Below are 25,006 nucleotides of genomic sequence, written 5' to 3' on the forward strand. Positions count from 1 at the left end.
CACACACACGAGGCAGATGCGTGCACACAGGAGGCAGATGCACGCACACACACGAGGCAGATGCACGCACACACACGAGGCAGATGCACGCACACACACAAACACACACAAACAGGAGGCAGATGCACGCACACACGAGGCAGATGCACGCACACACGAGGCAGATGCACGCACACACACGAGGCAGATGCACGCACACACACGAGGCAGATGCACGCACACACACGAGGCAGATGCACGCACACACACGAGGCAGATGCAAGCACACACACGAGGCAGATGCACGCACACACACGAGGCAGATGCACGCACGCACACACACACACACACACGAGGCAGATGCAGGCACACACACACACGAGGCAGATGCACACACACACACAAACACAGGAGGCAGATGCACGCACACACGAGGCAGATGCACGCACACATGAGGCAGATGCACGCACACACAAGGCAGATGCACACACACACGAGGCAGATGCACACACACACGAGGCAGATGCACGCACACACACGAGGCAGATGCACGCACACACACGAGGCAGATGCACGCACACACACGAGGCAGATGCACGCACACACACGAGACAGATGCACGCACACACACACACACACACACACGAGGCAGATGCAGGCACACACACAAACACAGGAGGCAGATGCACGCACACACGAGGCAGATGCACGCACACATGAGGCAGATGCACGCACACATGAGGCAGATGCACGCACACACGAGGCAGATGCACACACACACGAGGCAGATGCACACACACACACACGAGGCAGATGCGCACACACACACGAGGCAGATGCACACACAGACACGCACACACACGAGGCAGATGCACGCACACACACAAACACGAGGCAGATGCACGCACACACACACACACACACAGGAGGCAGATGCACGCACACACGAGGCAGATGCACGCACACACAAGGCAGATGCACGCACACACACACACACGAGGCAGATGCACGCACACACGAGGCAGATGCACGCACACACGAGGCAGATGCACGCACACACACGAGGCAGATGCACGCACACACACGAGGCAGATGCACGCACACACACGAGGCAGATGCACGCACACACACGAGGCAGATGCACGCACACACACGAGGCAGATGCACGCACACACGAGGCAGATGCACGCACACACGAGGCAGATGCACGCACACACAAGGCAGATGCACGCACACACGAGGCAGATGCACGCACACACGAGGCAGATGCACGCACACACGAGGCAGATGCACGCACACACACGAGGCAGATGCATGCACACACACGAGGCAGATGTACGCACACACACGAGGCAGATGCACGCACACACACGAGGCAGATGCACGCACACACACGAGGCAGATGCACGCACGCACACACACACGAGGCAGATGCAGCCACACACACACGAGGCAGATGCAGCCACACACACACGAGGCAGATGCACGCACACACACAAACACAGGAGGCAGATGCACGCACACACGAGGCAGATGCACGCACACACGAGGCAGATGCACGCACACACGAGGCAGATGCGCACACACACACACACACACAAGGCAGATGCACACACACACACGCACGCACACACACAAACACAGGAGGCAGATGCACGCACACACGAGGCAGATGCACGCACACACGAGGCAGATGCACGCACACACGAGGCAGATGCACGCACACACGAGGCAGATGCACGCACACACGAGGCAGATGCACGCACACACGAGGCAGATGCACGCACGCACACACACGAGGCAGATGCACGCACGCACACGAGGCAGATGCACGCACGCACACGAGGCAGATGCACGCACGCACACACAAACACACACAAAGGAGGCAGATGCACGCACACACGAGGCAGATGCACGCACACACGAGGCAGATGCACGCACACACGAGGCAGATGCACGCACACACGAGGCAGATGCACGCACACACGAGGCAGATGCACGCACACACGAGGCAGATGCACGCACACACGAGGCAGATGCACGCACACACGAGGCAGATGCACGCACACACACGAGGCAGATGCACGCACACACACACACGAGGCAGATGCACGCACGCACGCACACACGCGGCAGATGCACGCACACACACACACACACACGAGGCAGATGCACGCACACACACAAACACAGGAGGCAGATGCACGCACACAAGGCAGATGCACGCACACACGAGGCACATGCACACACGCACACGAGGCAGATGCACGCACGCACACACACAAACACACACAAAGGAGGCAGATGCACGCACACACGAGGCAGATGCACGCACACACGAGGCAGATGCACGCACACACGAGGCAGATGCGCGCACACACGAGGCAGATGCACGCACACACACACACAAGGCAGATGCACGCACACACAAGGCAGATGCACGCACACACACACACGAGGCAGATGCACGCACACACACACACAAGGCAGATGCACGCACACACACACACGAGGCAGATGCACGCACACACGAGGCAGGTGCACGCACACACGAGGCAGGTGCACGTACACACACGAGGCAGATGCACGCACACGAGGCAGATGCACGCACACAAGGCAGATGCACGCACACACACACACACACGAGGCAGATGCACGCACACACACACGAGGCAGATGCACGCACACACACACGAGGCAGATGCACGCACACACACACACACACGAGGCAGATGCACGCACACACACACACGAGGCAGATGCACGCACACACACACGAGGCAGATGCACGCACACACACACGAGGCAGATGCACGCACACACACACGAGGCAGATGCACGCACACACACACACACACGAGGCAGATGCACGCACACACACACACACGAGGCAGATGCACGCACACACACAAGGCAGATGCACGCACACACATACACGAGGCAGATGCGCGCACACACACACACGAGGCAGATGCGCGCACACACACACACGAAGCAGATGCACGCACACACACACACACGAGGGAGATGCACGCTCACACACACACGAGGGAGATGCACGCTCACACACACACGAGGGAGATGCACGCTCACACACACACGAGGGAGATGCACGCTCACACACACACACGGCAGATGCACGCACACACACACGAGGCAGATGCACGCACACACACACACGAGGCAGATGCACGCACACGAGGCAGATGCACGCACACGAGGCAGATGCACACACACGAGGCAGATGCACACACACACGAGGCAGATGGGCGCACACGAGGCAGATGCACGCACACGAGGCAGATGCACGCACACGAGGCAGATGCACGCACACGAGGCAGATGCACACACACGAGGCAGATGCACACACACGAGGCAGATGCACACACACGAGGCAGATGCACACACACGAGGCAGATGCACACACACACACACACACGAGGCGGATGCACGCACACACACGAGGCAGATGCACGCACACACACACACACACGAGGCAGATGCACGCACACACACACACACAAGGCAGATGCACGCACACACACACACGAGGCAGATGCACGCACACACACACACGAGGCAGATGCACGCACACGAGGCAGATGCACGCACACGAGGCAGATGCACGCACACACGAGGCAGACGCACGCACACGAGGCAGATGCACGCACACGAGGCAGATGCACGCACACGAGGCAGATGCACGCACACACACACACACACGAGGCAGATGCACGCACACACACACACACACACACGAGGCAGATGCACGCACGCACACACACACGAGGCACGCACACACACACACGAGGCAGATGCACGCACGCACACACACACACACACGAGGCAGATGCACGCACGCACACACACACGAGGCAGATGCACGCACGCACACACACACGAGGCACGCACACACACACGAGGCAGATGCACGCACGCACACACACACACGAGGCAGATGCACGCACGCACGCACACACGAGGCAGATGCACGCACACACACACACGAGGCAGATGCACGCACACACACACACACGAGGCAGATGCACGCACACACACACACGAGGCAGATGCACGCACACACACGAGGCAGATGCACGCACACGAGGCAGATGCACGCACACACACACACGAGGCAGACGCACGCACACGAGGCAGATGCACGCACACGAGGCAGATGCACGCACACGAGGCAGATGCACGCACACACACACACACACGAGGCAGATGCACGCACACACACACACACACACACGAGGCAGATGCACGCACGCACACACACACGAGGCACGCACACACACACACACGAGGCAGATGCACGCACGCACACACACACACACACGAGGCAGATGCACGCACGCACACACACACGAGGCAGATGCACGCACGCACACACACACGAGGCACGCACACACACACGAGGCAGATGCACGCACGCACACACACACACACGAGGCAGATGCACGCACGCACACACACACGAGGCAGATGCACGCACACACGAGGCAGATGCACGCACACACACACACGAGGCAGATGCACGCACACACACACACACGAGGCAGATGCACGCACACACACACACGAGGCAGATGCACGCACACACACGAGGCAGATGCACGCACACGAGGCAGATGCACGCACACACACACACGAGGCAGACGCACGCACACGAGGCAGATGCACGCACACGAGGCAGATGCACGCACACACACACACACGAGGCAGATGCACGCACACACACGAGGCAGATGCACGCACACACACACACACGAGGCAGATGCACGCACGCACACACGAGGCACGCACACACACACGAGGCAGATGCACGCACGCACACACACACACGAGGCACGCACACACACACACACACACACGAGGCAGATGCACGCACGCACACACACACACGAGGCAGATGCACGCACGCACACACACACGAGGCAGATGCACGCACGCACACACACACGAGGCAGATGCACGCACGCACACACACACACACGAGGCAGATGCACGCACACGCACACGAGGCAGATGCACGCACACACACACGAGGCAGATGCACACACACACACACACACACAAGGCAGATGCACGCACACGAGGCAGATGCATGCACACACACACACACACACAGGCAGGCAGCCTAGTGGTTAGAGCGTTGGACTACTAACCGAAAGGTTGCAAGATCGAATCCCCGAGCTGACATGGTAAAATCTGTTATTCTGCTCCTGAACAAGACAGTTAACCCACTGTTCCCTGGTAGGCCGTCATTGAAAATAAGAATTTGTTCTTAACTGACTTGCCTAGTTAAATGAAGATTACATTTTAAAAAATAAACATGAGGCACAAGAGGCAGATTCACACAAGGCACACACACACACACACACGAGGCAAATGCATGCACACGAGGCAGTACAAACAGAGGGCGATGCAGTACACTTGTGTATACACAAACACAGGAATAGGATTTAGAAAACTCAGAGAGACAGACATACTCACAAACCCAAAAAGGCCTCTTTGATAGTCAGAAACAACGCCATAATTGAAATGTTTTGAGTAGTGGAGTCTAAGGACTGGCCAACATGTTCCTTTCCCACAGTAGGGAGTGGTGGCTAGTGTAACCCGGCCGAGTCTTATGGATCCCAAAAGGGTCACTTGTTTTTATGAACGATGAATCACCTGATGCAATAAGGGGGTGAAAAACAATACGGAGTAGGAGAGAGGGCTATCAGACAAATGCGGCCCACCACGGAATACAACAGGACGCTGTCACGATATCAGCATTGAGATTTTACGATACCAAAAAAGAAAATACAAAGCAGACAACTCCATGGTCCTTTAAAACCTACTTTTGTAAAATATTGTGTGCTACATCAAAATAAACATGTGACTGGGTGACAACATAAGTCAGTTTTTACCAACATTATGAAAGTTTTCTTTAAAAATTATGCCCACTTCATATTTTGTTTCCTTTTTCCCCCTTACTTCCTAGTATCCCAATATTAGTAATGTGACAAGATCAAGTTTTATTAGTGGTGTGTACCTGGTACACATGGTATACATCGTACAACAACATGCTACTTGCAGGTTCCTTCTCGACAATGCTACAACAATAAGAAATAAGAATATGCACATAAAGTAAATGGCAGTAATGGCAATCAGTCGTTTTCACAATTTTACAAAAATCATTTGACCCAGACAACTGGCCATGGAGCAACATTTGATATTCCATTATGTTAGGAAGGTGAAGAACAGAAACGCCTAACTGATGCGTAAGGAGGTGGTGAGTGGGTGTGCACCTGTGTGGGTGGGGAGAGACAGTTCTGTGACATAACTGACCACGCCTGGGTCTCTCCCCCATTTGGTGACCATAGATACCCTGTTAACGGCTATGAGGTCCATCTACATAAAATAATACATGGTAGTGGCAGCAGACTCAGTTCAGTCTAAATGAGGCCAGTTGTATACACTTAGCTCAAACGCAGTAAACAGAGCACATGCAGTAAATGCCTCAGCTCTTTTTACAGGCTATCGACCTTAATGAGATGTCCTGCAGATGTTTCTAGGTCTGGGAGGGAGAGGGCCTGCCTGTCCAGAGGTAGAGAGAGAGAATGGTTATTAGCATATGCTAGGAGACTGGGAGCTAGAGCGGAGGAGCCAATGGTTGGTTTTCTTTGTGTCTAAGTGGATCCAGATGCAGCCAGAATAGCAGAAAAACTGAAGAATAGAGATCTTCCGTTTCTAGGCAATTTCTCACGCGGAATAGCCTTCATTTCTCAGAGCAAGAATAGGCTGACGAGTTTCTGAAGAAAGTTTTTTTGTTTATGGCCATTTTGAGCCTGTAATAAAAACCCACAAATGCTTATGCTCCAGATACTCAACTAGTCTATAGGCCAGTTTTCAGCTGTGCTAACATAATTGCAAAAGGGTTTTCTAATGATCAATTAGCCTTTTAAAATGATTCACTTGGATTAGTTAACAAAACGTGCCATTGGAACACAGGAGTCATGGTTGCTGCTTTACCTTTATTTAACCAGGCAAGTCAGTTAAGAACAAATTCTTATTTTCAATGAAGGCCTAGGAACAGTGGGTTAACTGCCTGTTCAGGGGCAGAACGACAGATTTGTACCTTGTCAGCTCAGGGATTTGAACTTGCAACCTTTCGGTTACTAGTCCAACGGTCTAACCACTAGACTACCCTGCCGCTGATAATGGGACTCTGTACGCCTATCTAGATATTCCATTTTTTTATTTTAAATCAGCCGTTTCCAGCTATAATAGTCATTTACACCATTAACAATGTCTACACTGTATTTCTGATCAATTTGATGTTATTTTAAATGGACAAAAAAAAATGTCATTTTCTTTTAAAAATAAGGACATTATATAAGTGACCGCAAACTTTTATTTATTTATTTATTTATTTATTTATTTATTTATATATATATATATATATATATATATATATATATATATATATATATATATATATATATATATATATATATATATATATATATATATATATATATATATATATATATATATATATATATATATATATATATATATATAAAAATTGGAAGCCATGAGCAAAATGGACATTTGTGGCCCCAGCATTCCAATAGGGGACAGAGGCATTAGGATTAAACAAGCTGTGACTGGACGGAATTTCTATCACAAGATGGAATTCACATCATAGGTAACAGGCTGTCCATAGAGAAAACAACAGCTGTGCTGCAGGCCTAGGCCAGGGCAGAGGGGAGGCAAGGTGGCAGAGAGAGAGCGCTCACACAGTGCATTCCTGCCCCGACTTAGAGTGTGTGTCTGCTCCGAAAAATGGAGGAGCACCAGAAGGAGTAGAGGATTGGGGGGGGGGGGGGGGGGGGAGAGACGAGAGTATAGGGAGAGGGGATGTGGAGCAGGGCAGAAGCTTTAAATCCTCTCTCCCTTGCTCTCTCTGCTCAGGCGGACTCAGAGATGGGCTGATGAGTGTTTTTTTGCACAGGATTCTGTTGTTTTAAAAGCCGTCCAGAGGGCTCACTGCTGCCCTGCCGGTTAGCACAGCGATGATGAAACACGCTCCCCTGAACACATTTCACGCAAGGCTTAAACTTATTCCTCAACTCCGAAGCCAGGCTGCTGGTGAGGTACTCCACCCCCCTGCTCTCACACCTCACCCAGCCCGCCTACGCCAGAGAGCAGAAAGTGAAAATGATGCCAAATAAGATGAATGAACTATGAAGACGTGACCACAATAACACACAGTTGATATGAAGTTCATAATGGAACATCAACATACATGCCTGTTGTTGTATAGCCTAAGGTGAGGACAGTATGACATAACAAAACAAGTACAAGCCATTGACCTAGGCTAAACTATGGGAATCTGAACAATCATCAACCAGCCTTTTACAATGTGTTTATAACAACGACAAACACCTCGGCCGACATACCTCTACAATGAAAGGTTCACTGATGATTCAGCCTTGCCCTCAGGCTAGATAAAGACCCATCTGCCCTACAGCTTGCATTAGGTAACTAACAATAGTACCCCAGACGATTATAAAAGCATGTGTATGCACTGCAAAATGTATTTATTCCATCACTGTTGGCCATTTCTCTAACCCATTAGCAAACTAGCTCAGTCTTTCAAGTTCCCCCATCTAATTCATGTCACTATCATGACCTTTAGCCAACTCATTCACACGCACTAATGATTGGCTATCGTAGTGATTAGGCCTGGTTTATCATAATCATCATAACCCATGTTACCTTACATGATCAAACCTCTGAACTCCCATAGCCACCAAACCGGTTTCTGCCACTGGGAGCAATTGCCTCAGTGGTTCGCTTGATGGTATTTGAGCAAGAAAACAATATATGTCTGTCTATAATTGCTATGAAACAAGAGCAAGCGAGGGAGACAAAAGGAAAGTAAGAGCAAGGAACAGAAAGGCGCCTGAGAAAACGAGAGAGCGAGAAGGGGGGGGGGGGGGGGTTTGCACCAGCTATTTGAGAGAGGAATGCACAGGAGGTCACATTCCTGACTCCACTGCTGTGGCTTGCCCTATGTTCAACTCTCTCTCGCTGCAAAATAGGCAATACTATTCTAGCTGCCTCTGGAGCAACATTAATCACATTTTTATTGTCACAAGCATCGTTAAAAAAAGGTGTAGAGCAACAGTAAAATACTTACTTACAGGCCCTTCCCAACAATGCAGAATACAATCAAATATTTGAAATTTAACACGAGGAATAAATACACAATGAGCAATGATAGCTTGGCTATATACACAGGGTACCAGTAGAGTTGATGTGCAGAGGTACAAGGAAATCTAGGTAGATATGGAAACATAGGTAGGGGTAAAGTAACTAGGCAATAGCAGCAGCGTATGTGATGAGTGTGTTGTGTGTGTGTGTGTGTGTGCGTGTGCGTGTTGGAGTGTCAGTGTAAATTTGTGTGAGTGTGCGGGTAGTGTCCAGTGTGTGTTTGCATAGACTCAAAAAGAGTAGATAGTCTGGGTAGCTAATTGGTTAACTATTTAACACACAAAATGCTTAACACTGGGCCAATTAATGAATAGAAAGGAGGGGTGGATGGGGTGTACAGATAAGACTGGTGTAGAGAAGACTGGTGTACAGATAACACTGGTGTACAGATAACACTGGTGTACAGATAACACTGGTGTACAGATAACACTGGTGTACAGATAACACTGGTGTACAGATAACACTGGTGTACAGATAACACTGGTGTAGAAAACACTGGTGTAGAGATAAGACTGGTGTAGAGATAAGACTGGTGTAGAGATAAGACTGGTGTAGAGATGAGACTGGTGTACAGATCAGACTGGTGTACAGATAAGACTGGTGTACAGATAAGACTGGTGTACAGATAAGACTGGTGTACAGATAAGACTGGTGTACAGATAAGACTGGTGAAGAGGATATGCACCAGATGTCAAAACACCCCATTATGAATGGAGGAGGAAGTGCAAAACAGAGAAAAGCCAAATGAGAGATTTGGCAAGGGCATCCGTGTTCATTCACTGCCTTCAAACTAGGCTACATGTAGGCTAAAGGTGTGTGAACCCTGGGTCCGTGGAGCCTTGAGCTCTACCTATATGGACTGGGACTCAATTTGAAACGTGCAAAAGAGCGTGTTACTTGTGACAACATTTGTTTCAAAACCTCTCATTTGAATTATTTTTTAACTCAAATGTTATGGAGGATAGGAAACAAGGAAAGGAGACCATAAGAGAGTTTTGGTACCACCTGCATGCTGTGAACAGCCCCCTATAGAGAGGGGACATGGTGAATCTCTCCTTTAGGTCAGCTTGACATCTGTCTACACACAGACATACCTGCTTTAGCCAGTCATCAGCTAGGGACTAAATTGGCTTTGCTGACCACTCCTTTCCAGGTGGTCAAAATGACTCATCGAGGAGGTGTTGCTCAAGCGGGGGCACAAAGGCCATTACAGAGAATTGACAGTGCAAACTGTAGGGGGAGGGGGGGGGGGGCAAGATGGCCCTCCAACCACCCCCGCAGTGGGACATTCCAACATGGAAACAGATGACATGAGAAATGTCAACGTCTACTTACCGGTAAGTTCCACCAGCTAGCCTAACTGTTCCAGAACCGTCAAAATACGCGTCAAAACTACATGCCAGCATTAGAGTCACAAAATTAAATTTCCTTGACCAGTATTCTCTTCACCGTTCAGAGTTCCCAACATCACATCAAGAGTCATAGTCTACGTATCATCCATCTAAACAGTCAGATAGTAAAACAGTAACAGAGAGTCATGTAGCCTAGTATAGGCCTATTTCCTCTGACACATCAGAGTGTTGTCTGTCTCTAGAGCTTGGCGACGTGGCCAGGACCAGGCCACCAGGGGCGAAACAGCTGGCCGCAGTGAGCGGCAAATCTTACCAGGAGGCGCCTGCTGCCCCCGTCTTCAGGACCCAAAGGGATCAGGGGGTAGATTTTGTGTCTAGACTGCACAGATTCCATGAGTTCCAGACAAAAGACAGGGGGGGGGGGGACAATGGGTGACTCTTCCATGGGCCATACATGATGAATGCAGCTGCTAGAACAGCCCAGGTCCCTGGCATAGGACACCAGGAAGTGGGGGTGATATCACAACAAGCCTACACTAGAGGGGGGTAGGCTAACCAATGCTCCTCATATGGAGAGACTGGAGAAGTATATCCCGGCTATCATCAGAAGCAATAGTCTTCCAAATTAGATCATGCTACCTATAATTTAGTGTATTTTACACTAAGTCTAACATTTGAAAGTTTATTATCTCACTGGCTCATTGAACTAAACCAGGCAAGTAGGCCTGCCTCATTAGATTTTTCCATGGCATTAGTTGGTCTATAAAAGACGTACAACAGCCAGTATGTTTCTTATGTTAGTCGACATGAATCCTGGAAGAGGCCAAAATAAACGCAGGAGGACCATGTCAGACTAGCTTGCAGCACAAGAGGGCAATAACCTGGAAAGTCAGTCAGGAACCTGGGGGAATGGCCTCCTCACTCTGCTCACTTCCCTTTCTGCTCTACAATCTCCATACTAGACCACACGCCTCTTTCCTCCTTCCTGTTTCAGGCTTGTTTTTGAGGGGACAAAGGGAAAGAAAACAGAGCATCTCAACTGTCCTTTAGATACATTTACACAGCATTTCCACTTCCTGAACCCCCGCAAAAACCTCCCAGCAGGCAGCCGTCATGCCTTGGTGCAAGCGCCCTTGAGAGGAAAAACAATAGCTGATACGGAACTACGGCAATGATCAGGTAACAAATGACAGGCTTTTAAACCACTTCTTGTTCTCTGAATTGCAATATTACCAGGAGTTAGAGGAAATTAGGTAGGGAAGACCAACCTAATCCAATTACTCTCTAGAAGCCCAACTCTGATGTTCTTGGGTGGTGACACAGTGGTGCAGGGGGGAGACAGGTCTTTGCTTGCCCTGCACTGCCTCTCTCCCTGGCTGTGTGCGGAGGTCTAAACCGGCCTGGTGAGAAGCTTTGCGTAGGCTAGCAGCTCACTAGCTAGCGAAGGCGTCCCGGGTAGAGCAACATGGATGTGAGTTACTGAGTGCTGACATCACCCTCCTCTCGCAACATGACTCACATCACCTCGTAACCTGACTGACTCATTGCAGGAGGAAGGAGCCAAAATCTATAATAATTCTGCCACTGACCCTTTGCCGGAGATCACTCCAGTCCTCCTCTCCATTTACTGGCAGCACCTTTAACTTGCATCCTTACCCATTATTGTTACGCAAGAGGCCTCCGTGTATCTATCCCTGCCGAGACAATCGCTGTATTTAAAAGACATTCAGTATCACTGGCATGCAATCTGATTGAAAAGGGAATGTTGTCAACAAACAGGCTACCTAATCAAACTTTTCCATACAGAATCCCTGAAAATGTTTATGCTTAATATGTTTACACAGTGCCCCTGTGAAAACAAGGAGATGCATATCCTGGGACTTATCCAGTCAACTCGGCCTGACTTTCAGTCAAAGCAGGCCATTTCCTCTTTATATCACCTGTTGCTGTTGGTTGTCTCCACTAGCCTACTACGGTAAGCTTCATCTGAAAAGCTGAAGAAACACAAAAACTGTCCAACCCACCAATAACTGGAGTACAGTGATGAAAAAATATATAAATAAATTGACATGTCAATTGACATCACAGTGGGATATTATTCATCAATCTCCATGACCAAACACTCACACGACCCCTCTCACACAAATCAATAATGCTGCCCACAGAAGATTGAGCAATAGTGTGGACATACTAGCACGGTCAAATGATTGCGAAGGGAACTTCGATGCAGGCCCCTTAAAAACGGTGCCCGTCTCATCACAGCCCTGAAACCTATATCCCCAACGATCATAAAAAGCTTGACCTTCGGGGTGAACAAGCATGATGAAACCAATCACGACCAAACTTTACTGAACTGTGAATGAGGAAGAGGTAAGTAGAAGCAGATTCGGAAGAGAAGACAGGGAGAAAAGACAATATATTGTTAATGACCAAAGTAGGGGTTGGGTACAGAAACAGTGTGTTTTTACCGTGCACAGCGAACACGTTACAGTGATGGGCTCCATGCCGTGATGACTCCCTCTTCCCTCCCTTGATGAAATTCAGCGCTGGCAGACTCGGTCTCCTCTGGTCCCCAACAAATTTCCCCGGCTGCTGCCCCATAAGGGCAGGGTGCCAGGCCGCAGCCGGGTCACCAAACTGGGCTCTCTCACCACCTGGGTGTAGAGAACCTGGTGGGTAGGAGGAGGAGAGCAGGGAACCCCTCCGTGGTGCGATTTCCCTCAGTCAGTTTGGTCTCTCCTGGTGCGGTGATGACTGGAAAGTGGAGGCGGCGGGAGATGCTCACTTCTGCATCCCACCACTGACACCAATGCAGGAGTTTTGGATGGAGGTCAATGCAATGGCGAATGGGCAGGCTGGTCCTTATTACTCAAATTCCTCCCTCTTTATCATGCATTGACTGCTTTGGTTGTTTCTGTTACTGTTAGAGAAGGTCTCTAATGGCACTTGTGGGTTTTATTTGTAAGACGAAGGCAGTCAGAAGAATACTGGAGGCCCAATCAAAAGACAATGTTGATCCAAGGACTAATCGTGATGACTTACATTCATCCAGCATGAAATAACATAATGCAGGCCTAAGCCACTACTGTGCTCCATCGACATTGTTGCTTTAAAAGTAAAGAGGACTCGAGAACAACTGAGAAAGCTACTATCAAGATGGGGAACTACACAGAATTATAGAAAAGGCACAATTCCTACATTTACCAGCTGAGCTGAGAAACCTCAGTTCCATATCTGGTAAAATGGTTCATAGAGTTAGCAACCGCGGTAGACAGCTACAGGCACCAATCCTGGTCGTCCCAATACAATATCTCTGCAGACACTGGTCATATAACACTTGCCTAGTCAAATACCGGCTACATGTTGTACAACAGTTGTGATCATGTCAATACTGCACATGGCCCTGTAGCAACTTCCTCCTAGACTACAATAACTAGATATGTTTTCTCATTGTGCCCTTTAACAAACGTATTGGTTTTCATCTCCATGCAATCCACTCATTTGACAGGCCTTAAAATGTATATTTGACATTTAGCTCGTTTTGCGGTCATATCCCTCTGTGGCCATCTCTCGTGCTTTTCAGGCCACACTTGTGCATGACAAAAGGCACTAGTACGGGCTAAACTGTGTTTGATGAGCAATCATGGGAAACTTAACTAGTTCGCATTACTTAGATGATAGCTTTCTGGTAAAGCCAGTGGCTAATATAAAAGGTTTAAACACTCATTCAATGAGCTAGTTTGCAGACAACTGAAGAATGTTATTCAGTAGCTTTGAAGATGCAAGAGTGCTCGTGCAACACTTTGTTGGAATGCTAGTTACAGCTAACCGTGGAGCTAGCCTTGCTTGCTAGATGGCGTTCGAGAACCTGGAAACACACATCGGAACAGTCAACATCTGTCTAACTAGCTAACTTGCTAATAACCAACGATAACTTCGGACTGAGTACGTTGTCGTCTTGTTTGAGTCAATAGTGACAACATTAATGAAGTTTTGGCTAAATGTCCACCCAACCCTTGGTATTCAATTATTTGTCAAACTTCCGCGTCCACCGTTCTGCAGAGTTTATCTCCAGCAGTGCATCCCGACCCAGGTACTTTAACCAAGGCGCAGACTCCAAACTTCTCAAGCCAGCCAGTGTGTTGTCAGGGAGTTTTCGCAGCTCCTTCTCAACAAGTGCAAATAACAAGCCCGTCGTTTGTATCTCCCTGATTCCTATACTTATTCATGGCTCTTTCGATAAATTGTGTGCAATTAACTTCGGTCGGATAGCCTCCGCTGAGGCAGCCATATTATTTCCGTAAGCAAGGTGGTTTGCTAAAATATGGGTGGGGATACGTTTTACGTCAGAGCGTGCGTGGGCAAGTAGATAGGGATGGGGCCCACACAGACCCATCTCTTCTCTGTTTTTGATGGGACATGCTGAACTACTCTGTAGTATGTCAATGTGGCTAAAGTCATAGACTGACATAAAATCATTGCAAAGTATCAACTGTTGATAAATAGCAGTTTCACTAAAGGTAAAGGGCAGGCAGTAGAGTTGGTTTTCATCTTCGGGAAATAGGAGTAAACAAAAAAGAAAGAATCAGCTGAGAACTTTTTGGGTTGGACATAGAGGGGCTGTCTAAGATTCCTGCACAAGGATCTCTCATAATCTCAGAACGTGTGCCCTCTTGAGGTAAAATAGTCTAATTGGGGAAACCTCTCATTAGAAACACTACTTGCAAGCATGATTATATCAAGTTCTCACACACTGATAGCTTGAGGCGTGAACAGCTTGGTATTTATTTCTTACGAGAGTAGTTATTCATACAAAAGTACAACATTATCAACATTCCTCTGACCTCAGCCATTGCACCAGCAGCTCTATTGTAAAAAACATGTTGGTTCCCCGAGCAAAAACCCTGTGCTTACCCAGGAGCACGAGTACAGAACATTACAAGACTGCTTCCGACCGCTCTATGACAGATGCTGGGAGCTGATGCTGTCGTAGTCCATGTGGGGTCAAACGACATCAGGAGGCCTAGCTTGGAACTTCTGAAAATGTATTTTAAAGAACTGATTCTAGCACTGAAAGATTCCAAAAAGCGGCCAATCATTTCAGGTCGACTACCATTGTTGGTCCATGGGCATGAAAGATTCAGCAGACTACTGGCATTACACACCTGGCTAAAAGATTACTGTACCTTAGTTGAAATCACTTTTATAGATAACTTTGACACCTTCTGGAAACAGAGGATATTCTACAGGAATGACGGAGTCCATCCAAATCATCTTGGCTCCTGGACTCTGTTCACACATTTCAAGGCTGCGTTGAGACAATGACTTATCAATGACCCAAAACCAGCAACCTGGTTCAGGTTATCAGTCAACCTACCAGGGTAGTTACAAACAGCAGAGGAATGAAATCATCAACATGTACTGATCACATCTATACTAAGGCCGCAGAAATTTGATTTAAAGCAGTATCCAAATCCATAGGATGTAGTGATCACAATATAGTGGCCATGTCTAGGGAAACCAACGTTCCAAAGGCTGGGCCTAATATAGTGTATAAGAGGACAGGCTGGGCCTAATATAGTGTATAAGAGGTCATACAATACGTTTTGTAGTGGTTCTTATGTTGATGATGTAAAGAATATTTGCTGGTCTGTGATGTGTAATGAGGAGCAACCAGACGCTGCACTTGACACATTTATGAAATTGATTATTCCAGTTACTAATAAGCATGCACCCATTCAGAAAATGACTAAAAACTGTCACCATAAATGAGTTCAGTTCACAGGTTTGACCTTAAATTAAGGGACAGACGTAAATGAATCCCTAATCTTCAGAAATGACTGTCGAAGCAACACAATTACTAGGGATTTACAATGATGGTGAAACTTGGGAGACAATGTGGGATTAAGTGGGTTGAAATCTTCAGAGAAGTGACACAGGGTTAAATAAGGGACAAGTCCAAATGCGGCATGTTTACACTTTAGCAAGCCTTTATTCATATTTAAAAAAACATCTGATTTATTGAATGCTACATGTGGTCTTCATTAAAGAGCACTTCATTTAATATAACAATTCAAATTCAATATTGGTGTACAATTTTTACTTAAAATATCAAAAGGGACACACAAAAGGCGCTTTTAATGGAACGACCCAGGTATCTTCTGGTTGAGAGTGCAGACCTTGGGCGGGGGTTCAGTCCCTAACACAGTTAAGGCCTTGGTGCCTAGACTTGGAATGCAGGGAACACCAACCTTCCATTGTGACAAGGTCACAGAAAGGTTGCATCTGATACTCTAACCCTCCTGTTCCACCAGTTTCTGACGCGTCACCATCACAATCTCCTCCATCACCTCCGGTTTTAAGATATCCTTGATCTAGAAAGACAGAGAGACAGGTAACTTTATATGCTTTGTAAACACTTTGAAATCTGATGAAAGGTGCTAAAAATAAATGCAATGTCATCATTGTCATCATATAAATGGCTTGGATGGCTATAGATTGTGTGTCATGCAAAATAGCTTGCCATCGTGTCCCTTTTAAAAATAATGATCTAACTGAGGCACAATGAATGGAAAGGTTTGCTTCTCTCAGATCCTCTTTCCATTAGCCAGATCAGTACAGACAGCGTTACCTGGTGTGGGAGTGATGACTCGTAACAGTAGAGCACACTGGTGTCATACAGCAGCACCTTGTGTGCCCCCAAGGCCAGCAAGCAGTTCCTTAACCGCGAGATCACCTCCCGATCAGAGAGAGAGACCGGCTGAGAGAGGGAGAGGTTACAGTGAGGTGAGCCGAAAGACCATGTTGAGAAAGGGAAACAGAAGGATTGGGGTAGATAATATAGTAAAAGTCAAACAGTTATAAGTCTTGTTGAAAGATAAGTACAAATTCAAGTAACACTTCACATTATCTACGTAGAAGTTGGATCCCTTGTATTTCCCACTCGCATCTCTGTAGCCCCAGGCAGCTCATACCTCCAGACTGGTGTAGTATCCTCCAGCCTCCTCGTCCTGCTGTCCTGGGGCGGGGTACAGCCACACAAAGCCATTGTTGCCCAGGATGATGGAGGCCCCACACGGCAGGTTGTGGAAGTGGGTTTTCTGTCTCTTGATGAGAGAGGGAGATAGCTGCACAAGAACTCCTTGCCCCAGCTGATGTGATGTGGTTGCAAATTAATAAGAGAAGAATATGAGGTCAATGATTTTCAATCACTTTAAAAACCATAGAACATCAAAATTGTTGATCACACATTGGGTAGTTCATCTTAGCTACCTTTCCGTACTTTAAACTGCGGGTGTGAAGAGAGAGTGCTCCATCCGAGAAAACAGACTGTACCTCTGCCTGAGAGAAGAGCTAGTCAAGGACAATCTTGACCATAGTCACATACAAATGATGGAGCAGATAGAAGTTAATGCATTCATCAATGAGAGAATGACACTTTCTAGTAGACGGTAGAGTAAAAAAAAAAGGGAATCTCAAGATAACAAAGATTCCATGTATTTCAGTGTAGTTCGGAGGGTAGGCTGGATATGATGAAGGAAAAAGGGCCCAGGTTACTGGTTAGGGTCAGATCAGAGGATACACTGATGAGGTCCCCCTCCTGAAGGTAGTCTCTCATGGTGAGCTCATCTTCTGCTGACCGTCTCCTCTAAGAAGGACAGATATAGACATAGAAAGATGGATTTATGGTAAGACAAAGAAAGAAAGAGAGAATAATGTAAATAAATATCCAAAGACGTTTGACCAACAGTGTCATAACAATATGCTTGCACTGGGTGCTAAGAGGAAGAGAGGACCAAGCACACATTTACCCAAAGACACTTCCATATTCCCAGATCTAAGTTGTCTATTCCACTCACCAGCTCTCCTCCGGGCAGATTGACAGAAGAAAGCAACAACACAGAGTCCAGTCTGGAGTTGGTCTCCACCTTCCAGCGCTTCTGTTGCACCTACAAACAGCAGACAAACACTAAGCTCCAACCAGGAGAAGCACGATCACCCCAAGTCATTATTAGCCTTACTGAATCGTATCACCACCTCAAATGGAAACATACCTCTGTGATCCTTCCGACCACCACATCTCCAACCTCCCCATTGAACCTGGGAATCAGAACAGATAAAGATGGCAAAATTAATCAATAACAAGTCATATTGTTTTTTTTTTTATTTAATTATTTTTTTTACATACCAACTTAGACTGTGATACAATAACAGCAGATGCTGCACAATGGAACCGTTGTCTTCAACACAGAGTCAGTAGCTAATCACTGTGGTAAATCTAAGCCTACAGACATTACTGTGGCACCTGGTCCACTTACCTGGTCCTGAGCGGCCGTACACAGACGAGCTTATTCACCCTCTCCACCTCTCCTGCCACAGAGGCTGTTAGTTTTTCTTCATCCATGTAAGTCCCATGACCCCTAGAATGACAATCAGTTTGGTCTAATCGTGACTCACTCAATATCCACTTTCAATGTCAATGTCATGTATACTCTGGACTCCGACATTGCTCGTCCTAATATTTAAATACTTCTTAATTCCATTCTTTTAGATCTGTGTGTATTCTTGTGAATTGTTAGATATTACTGCACTGCTGGAGCTAGGAACACAAGCATTTCACTACACCTGCAAGTACATCTGCTAAATATGTGTATGCGACCAATAAAATTTGATTTGAACACAATTCAAATTAACTTGGCAGAGGGGGTATGATTCAATGAAGAGAAACTTGAAATTGTGCAACAAATATTAACAATAGTATAGTGACCCATATGGAAAAGATTGTTACATGTTCTACCTGGAACTTGTCAGTAATACATATAGCAGTAAATATACTTACAAGATTCATAGAATATTATTGTAATATCTGACATATGGGTATTTAACATGTAAACATTGTATTATATATTTTTTTAAACATACAAGTAACATGAAAGCGAAGCATTCTAAAAGGTGTCACATACATGGGACATACACATTTCAACGCACTTGCATACCACTGTCTGATGTCATTGAAGCATGCAAGACCACCTCGAGGAGGAGGAAAGCAGGAGGAGGAAGGGGAGACGATGAGGAGGAGAGGGGAGAAAGGGACAAGAGGAGGGGGAGAATGAGGAATGACTGGTAACTAAATAGATTCACTGCTGTTAAGTGGAGATCTCGCAACAATCATACAATCATTCTCAAGATAGCACATTGGTACTAGTCTGATATAAATATAAAAGCTAAGTGGAGGCGTCATGCCCATAGGGGACAGGGGCATGTGCCCCCTCATAATTGTCCTGTTTAACATAGATATAGTTGAATTTGTTGTTGTTTTTCTCTGTAATACTACCAGCCACCTGGCAATTTTATGAAGTTGGCTTTAGCTTTCCCAGATTGGTTCCCAATATCCTAACTTGCTACCACGAAGACATTTCAGGCTATCAATAAAAAGTTAAGAGTAGCTAGATTGTCTAACTATCTTAGCTGGAATGCCTGCTGGCAAGTAATTACTAAATGTACTGAATAAGACTCACATTCCTTTCCATCTTTTACCCAGATTTCAGCAGATAAGCATATTTAGTTTAATTAAAAGGTGCTACACATAGCAACCATGATATACTCTAGATCAGGGATGGGCAGCTTTGATTGGGGTGGGGCCATACAAAAACAGAACTCATGAGGGGCTGCAGTGGCTTGTGGGTCTGCGTACCCACATCCATAACCCCTCCCCCCATTTTCTGAAATTCTACACATTTTGCCACGGGGCGGAGAGAAGATTTTGCAATTGTATAACTCATTTCATGCAATTCTACTCATTTTGCCATGCGGCATATAGAGATATTTGCAGTTTTAAAGCAAATTTTTGCAGTTTTAATACGATAACTGATGTGTTGGGTGTACTGGTTCCACGATTATGCACCACAATACATGTCAGAGATGATTTTAAGTTGTGTACCCAGTAGGTCTCTCAGGTCCTCTGGCACTGGCTTTTTAACTATCCCAAAGCCTAGGACCAAAAGGCATGGAGAGACAGCCTTTAGTTACTATTCCCCCATCCTCTGGAATAGCCTGACAGAGAACCTGAGGGGGCTGAAACTGTGGACATATTTAAAAGCAATCTTAAAAACACACCTTTTTATCTTTGCTTTTCCTTTGGGTGCTTTTCAGTCTTTTGTATTCTATTCTCTCAACAGTAAAAATCAAGTTGCCCATTCCTGCTCCAAATTTCAGGAAAAAGCTCTCTCATTTCAAAATGCTAAATTCTCCAACTTGACCCCCTCGAGACCAGCCCTTTGCCATCCTCACGTACTTTTTGCCCCCTCATATTTTTTGGGTTGCATGACACCCCTGAAGCTAAGCAGGGCTGGGCTTGGTTAAAACACTGGATGGGAGACCAAAGGCATAGCTATAGATAAATAAACTGTCCAGTAGGAGGTGCTGCCCAGCCTTAATCATGGAAACTCATACCTAAAAGTGAAAATGTTTATACAAATATTGTATTTCTTTTAGTAATTGTCATGTTTTTTTATATGTTGACTTATACAAAACAATTTAAAACCTACAATTAAAGCATTTCTTTTGTAGAGGTTACATTCTCAGAACACACTTTTATAATATTCATAGACGACTCATAATTAATATACTTTGGCTCAAATATGTCATACCATATATTTGTAGGAAATTCAGCACAATCAACTATTCAATTGTGTATATCATATAAGGCATATAATTTAACACAAATACACCACTGACATACACTACCGTTCAAAAGTTTGGGGTCACTTAGAAATGTCCTTGTTTTTCATGAAAACAAATAACTGTGTCCTTCAAACTAGGTTTTCATCAAAGAATCCTCCATTTGCAGCAATTACAGCCTTGCAGACCTTTGGCATTCTAGGTAATCTGAAGAGATTTCACCTCATGCTTTCTGAAGCACCTCCCACAAATTGGATTGGCTTAATGGGCACTTCTTACTAGAATACCAGCTGACTGCTTCTTCCCTAAATAGTTCTTGCATAGTTTGGAGCTGTGCTTTCGGTCATTGTCCTGTTGTAGGATGAAATTGGCTCCAATTAAGTGCCATCCACAGGGCATGGCATTGCAAAATGGAGTGACAACCTTCCTTCTTCAAGATCCTTTTACCCTGTACAGATATCCCACTTTACCACCACCAGACCATCACATTGCCTCCACCATGCTTGACAGATGGCGTCAAGCACTCCTCCAGCATATTTTCTGAGTCTCACGAATGTTGTTCTTTGTGATCCTAACACCTCAAACTTAGATTTGTCTGTCCATAACACGTATTACAATCTTTCTCTGTCCAGTGTCTGTGTTCTTGTGCCCATCTTAATCTTTTATTTTTACTGGCCAGTCTGAGATATGGCTTTTTCTTTGCAACTCTGCTGAGAAGACCAGCATCCTGGAGTCTCTTCACTGTTGAAGTTGAGACTGGTGTTTTGCGAGTACTATTTAATGAAGCTGCCAGTTAAGGACTTGTGAGGCGTCTGTTTCTCAAACTAGACACTCTAATGTACTTGTCTTCTTGCTCAGTTGTGCAACAGGGCCTCCCACTCCTCTTTCTATTCTGGTTAGAGCTAGTTTGCCCTGTTCTGTGAAGGGAGAAGTACACAGCGTTGTACGAGTCTTCAATTTCTTGGTAATTTCTCGCATTAAATACCTTAATTTCTCAGAACAAGAATAGACTGACAAGTTTCAGAAGACAGTACTTTGTTTCTGACCATTTTGAGCCTGTAATCAAACCCACAAATGCTAATACTCCAGATACTCAACTAGTCTAAAGAAGGGCAGTTTTATTGCTTCCTTAAATCAGCACAACAGTTTTCAGCTGTGCTAACATAATTGAAAAAGGGTTTTCTAATGATCAATTAGCCTTTTAAAATGATAAACTTGGATTAGCTGACATAACGTGCCATTGGAACACAGGAGTTGCTGATAATGGGCCTCTGTACGCCTATGTACTTTTGCTTTTCTTTCAGAAACAAGGACATTTCTAAGTGACCTAAAACTTTTGAACTGTAGTGTATAAGGGAAAACACTTTACAGGATCCTTATTACGGATTAATTATTCGATTTTTGTATAAATAATCTTCTGCCATACAAGATTCTTATTTGATGTTCATTATTATCCATACGGGACGTCAAGCTGGCTAAATAACCTATGAATGGAGTGAATAGCTACAGTACTGTACAAGTGAAACTTGCAGAGTATTATGCACTAACAAGTGAGACCTGACATATGTCAACATCATATCTAACGTTAGCTAGCTACCTACCTATCTAAAGCAAATCAGGCAAACAAGACGTGGATTAATATTGATTTACAGTAAAGAGAAGGGGGGGGAGCTCAGACTCAAAATGTTATAAAATGGGAGCAGTACTCGTGAGGTTCATACTAGCTTGTAGACAGACATACCTCATAAACCCTGTATCTGATGTAATCACATCACCGGGCACAACTAGATCTTTCCCATCCAAAGCAGACAGAGAGGGTGATAACGATACTTGTTTCCGAAAAGTTGGTAATCTCATGTCCGCAGCCATGTTTTCTGTCTTCTGTAAATTTAAACGGCGCATGTAATTGACGTCATCTGATCCTTGGCCATTCAGAATGTACCGAAGACGATTTCCACAAAATCCAAATAATGTCTCTCGACATTCATTCATTTTATAACTTATTTTCACAATATTTCAAACTGCATGAGTAATAATGTGAAACAGACAATGCGTTGCTTTGCAAAAAAAAAACATTGTTTACGTAAGGATGCTAGTTTTCTTTAGTGTCTTGCGCCATCATGTGGACTTGAAGCGATACTTCAACCCACCGAGAGCATTTTTCACTATCATTATGTGTAGAGGGCAATAAATAAATAACCGAAAATCATAACATTTTTACATGGAAATAGCTGTTCTATAATTCAGCCTACAGTAGTAGCCAATGTGTGGTGTTCAAAGTAGGCCTAAATTCCATGAGACTTTCGAAAAGGAAGTGACTGAAAATGTTGTGTTGTTTGATGCAAGAAACCACTTTACAAAATAAAATGCGTTATTATTCCCATACCATTATTACAGAGAATCAAACAAATGATGCTACCCTCTGTCTATTGGCTACTTAGCTGATTCAAGCCTGTCCCAAAATACAACACTGCCCCTTTAAGACAAAAAAAAGCTCTTTACCTGACTAGCTTTTCAAAGATTGATAGAAATGTTCACGTTTTGTGCTCTTGTAGGAATAAATCGCTCCCCCATTTCTGACTACAAATGATCTCTAACAGGGCTAATAATTCACTAACTAGCAAAGGATATGAACAAATGCACACATTTTACATGCAGCTCTCGCTTTGATCTCAAAACAAGCCATCACTCATCACAGCTCATGCTGTAAACACAACCCAGTTCACAGGGAACAGCACAGATACATATATGGCAATGGTCTATTTGCATATTGGCCTACTGCAGCCCTGACTGGTTATGCCCCACAGGTCTGTGTAGAGCACAGCCGAGATGTGCATGTCAATGCAATAGAATCCTACCCCGATACTTTCTGCCTACAACAGCATCTCTGGCATTGTTAGTTTTGCATACTCTTGCATAGTTTGTTTTGTTTTGCATTGAAAGAGGCTAATATTGCATTGATTTGATTACAATTCCCACAGTAAAGGGGGTAACTCGGGGACATCTCTAGAAAGTTGAGTGAAGTTCAATCTCATGCTTCTCTGCTCTGGCTGATATTTCTTCTGCACAACATGGACTTGACAAAGTGTCGAATGAATTCCACAGGGATGCTTGCCCACGTTGACTCCAATGCTTCCCACAGTTGTGTCAAATTGACTGGATGTCCTTTGGGTGGTGGACCATTCTTGATACACACAGGAAACTGTTGAACATGAAAAACCCAGCAACGCTGCAGTTCTTGACACAAATCGGTGCGCCTGGCACCTACAGCCGTACCCTGTTTAAAGGCACTTAAATATTTTGTCTTGCCCATTCACACATACACAATCCACAATCCACAATCCATGTTGTGTATGTGTGCCATTCACACAATGTGAATGGCACACATACACAATCCATGTCTCAATTGTCTCAAGGCTTAAACATATTTATTTAACCATTTAACCATCAATAAGGGATCATAGCTTTCACCTGGATTCACCTGGTCAGTCTGTCATAGAAAGAGCAGGTGTTCTTAAAGTTTTATATACTCAGTGTATGAAGTATAAGATGTTTGACATCTGTGTGGACAGTGCTTTGTCAACTGATATCTGTCACCTACAGGGTCTGAACCATTCTTGTGTGAGTTGGATGGCAGTGGTAGGATGTTTCACATCCGGGAGCCAACCTCCAGGCATCTCCAGGCCAGCTACCTGAATACATTTGCCCCCTTCCAGGTCCGC

General features: G+C 45.9%; 2 protein-coding genes across 4 annotated transcripts in view; both read right to left on the reverse strand.

Annotated features, from left to right (window-relative positions):
- LOC110509795 (tyrosine-protein kinase ABL1) overlaps positions 1-14,932 on the reverse strand; it is a 58,097-nt gene extending 43,165 nt beyond the window's left edge. Inside the window, exon 1 of the mRNA XM_021590908.2 lies at positions 13,073-14,932. Coding sequence (XP_021446583.2) covers positions 13,073-13,205 — 133 coding nt within the window. The 5' untranslated portion in view covers positions 13,206-14,932. The remainder of the gene's footprint in view (positions 1-13,072) is intronic.
- A 1,639-nt stretch (positions 14,933-16,571) lies between these two features.
- Positions 16,572-23,188, reverse strand: LOC110509797 (exosome complex component RRP4). Of its 3 annotated transcripts, none has more exons than XM_021590910.2 (9): positions 23,026-23,188; positions 18,923-19,024; positions 18,659-18,704; positions 18,464-18,553; positions 18,187-18,252; positions 17,877-17,945; positions 17,579-17,755; positions 17,236-17,364; positions 16,572-16,978 (listed from the first exon to the last, which is right to left on the reverse strand). In XM_021590910.2, the coding sequence occupies exons 1-9, from the start codon at positions 23,184-23,186 to the stop codon at positions 16,898-16,900; spliced, it is 921 nt and encodes a 306-aa protein (XP_021446585.1). In that variant the 5' UTR covers positions 23,187-23,188; the 3' UTR covers positions 16,572-16,897. The 3 variants fall into 3 exon arrangements, with proteins under 3 accessions (XP_021446585.1, XP_036823721.1, XP_036823722.1); XM_036967826.1 differs by having other exon boundaries at positions 18,136-18,252; XM_036967827.1 differs by lacking the exon at positions 23,026-23,188 and adding an exon at positions 21,351-21,371 and having other exon boundaries at positions 18,136-18,252.
- Positions 23,189-25,006: the final 1,818 nt, after the last annotated feature.

The sequence above is a fragment of the Oncorhynchus mykiss genome, chromosome Y (assembly GCF_013265735.2).
Source record: "Oncorhynchus mykiss isolate Arlee chromosome Y, USDA_OmykA_1.1, whole genome shotgun sequence".
NCBI classification, from domain to species: Eukaryota; Metazoa; Chordata; class Actinopteri; order Salmoniformes; family Salmonidae; genus Oncorhynchus; species Oncorhynchus mykiss.

Coding starts and splice junctions, on each gene's coding strand:
- LOC110509797 (XM_036967826.1), bottom strand. CDS start 23,186: ATGCGCCGTTTAAATTTACAGAAGACAGAAAACATGGCTGCGGACATG. Junction 17,946..18,135: donor TGGGCCCTTTTTCCTTCATC/ATATCCAGCCTA, acceptor CTCTTCTCTCAG/GCAGAGGTACAGTCTGTTTT. Junction 17,365..17,578: donor GATACTACACCAGTCTGGAG/GTATGAGCTGCC, acceptor TCCCTCTCTCAG/CCGGTCTCTCTCTCTGATCG.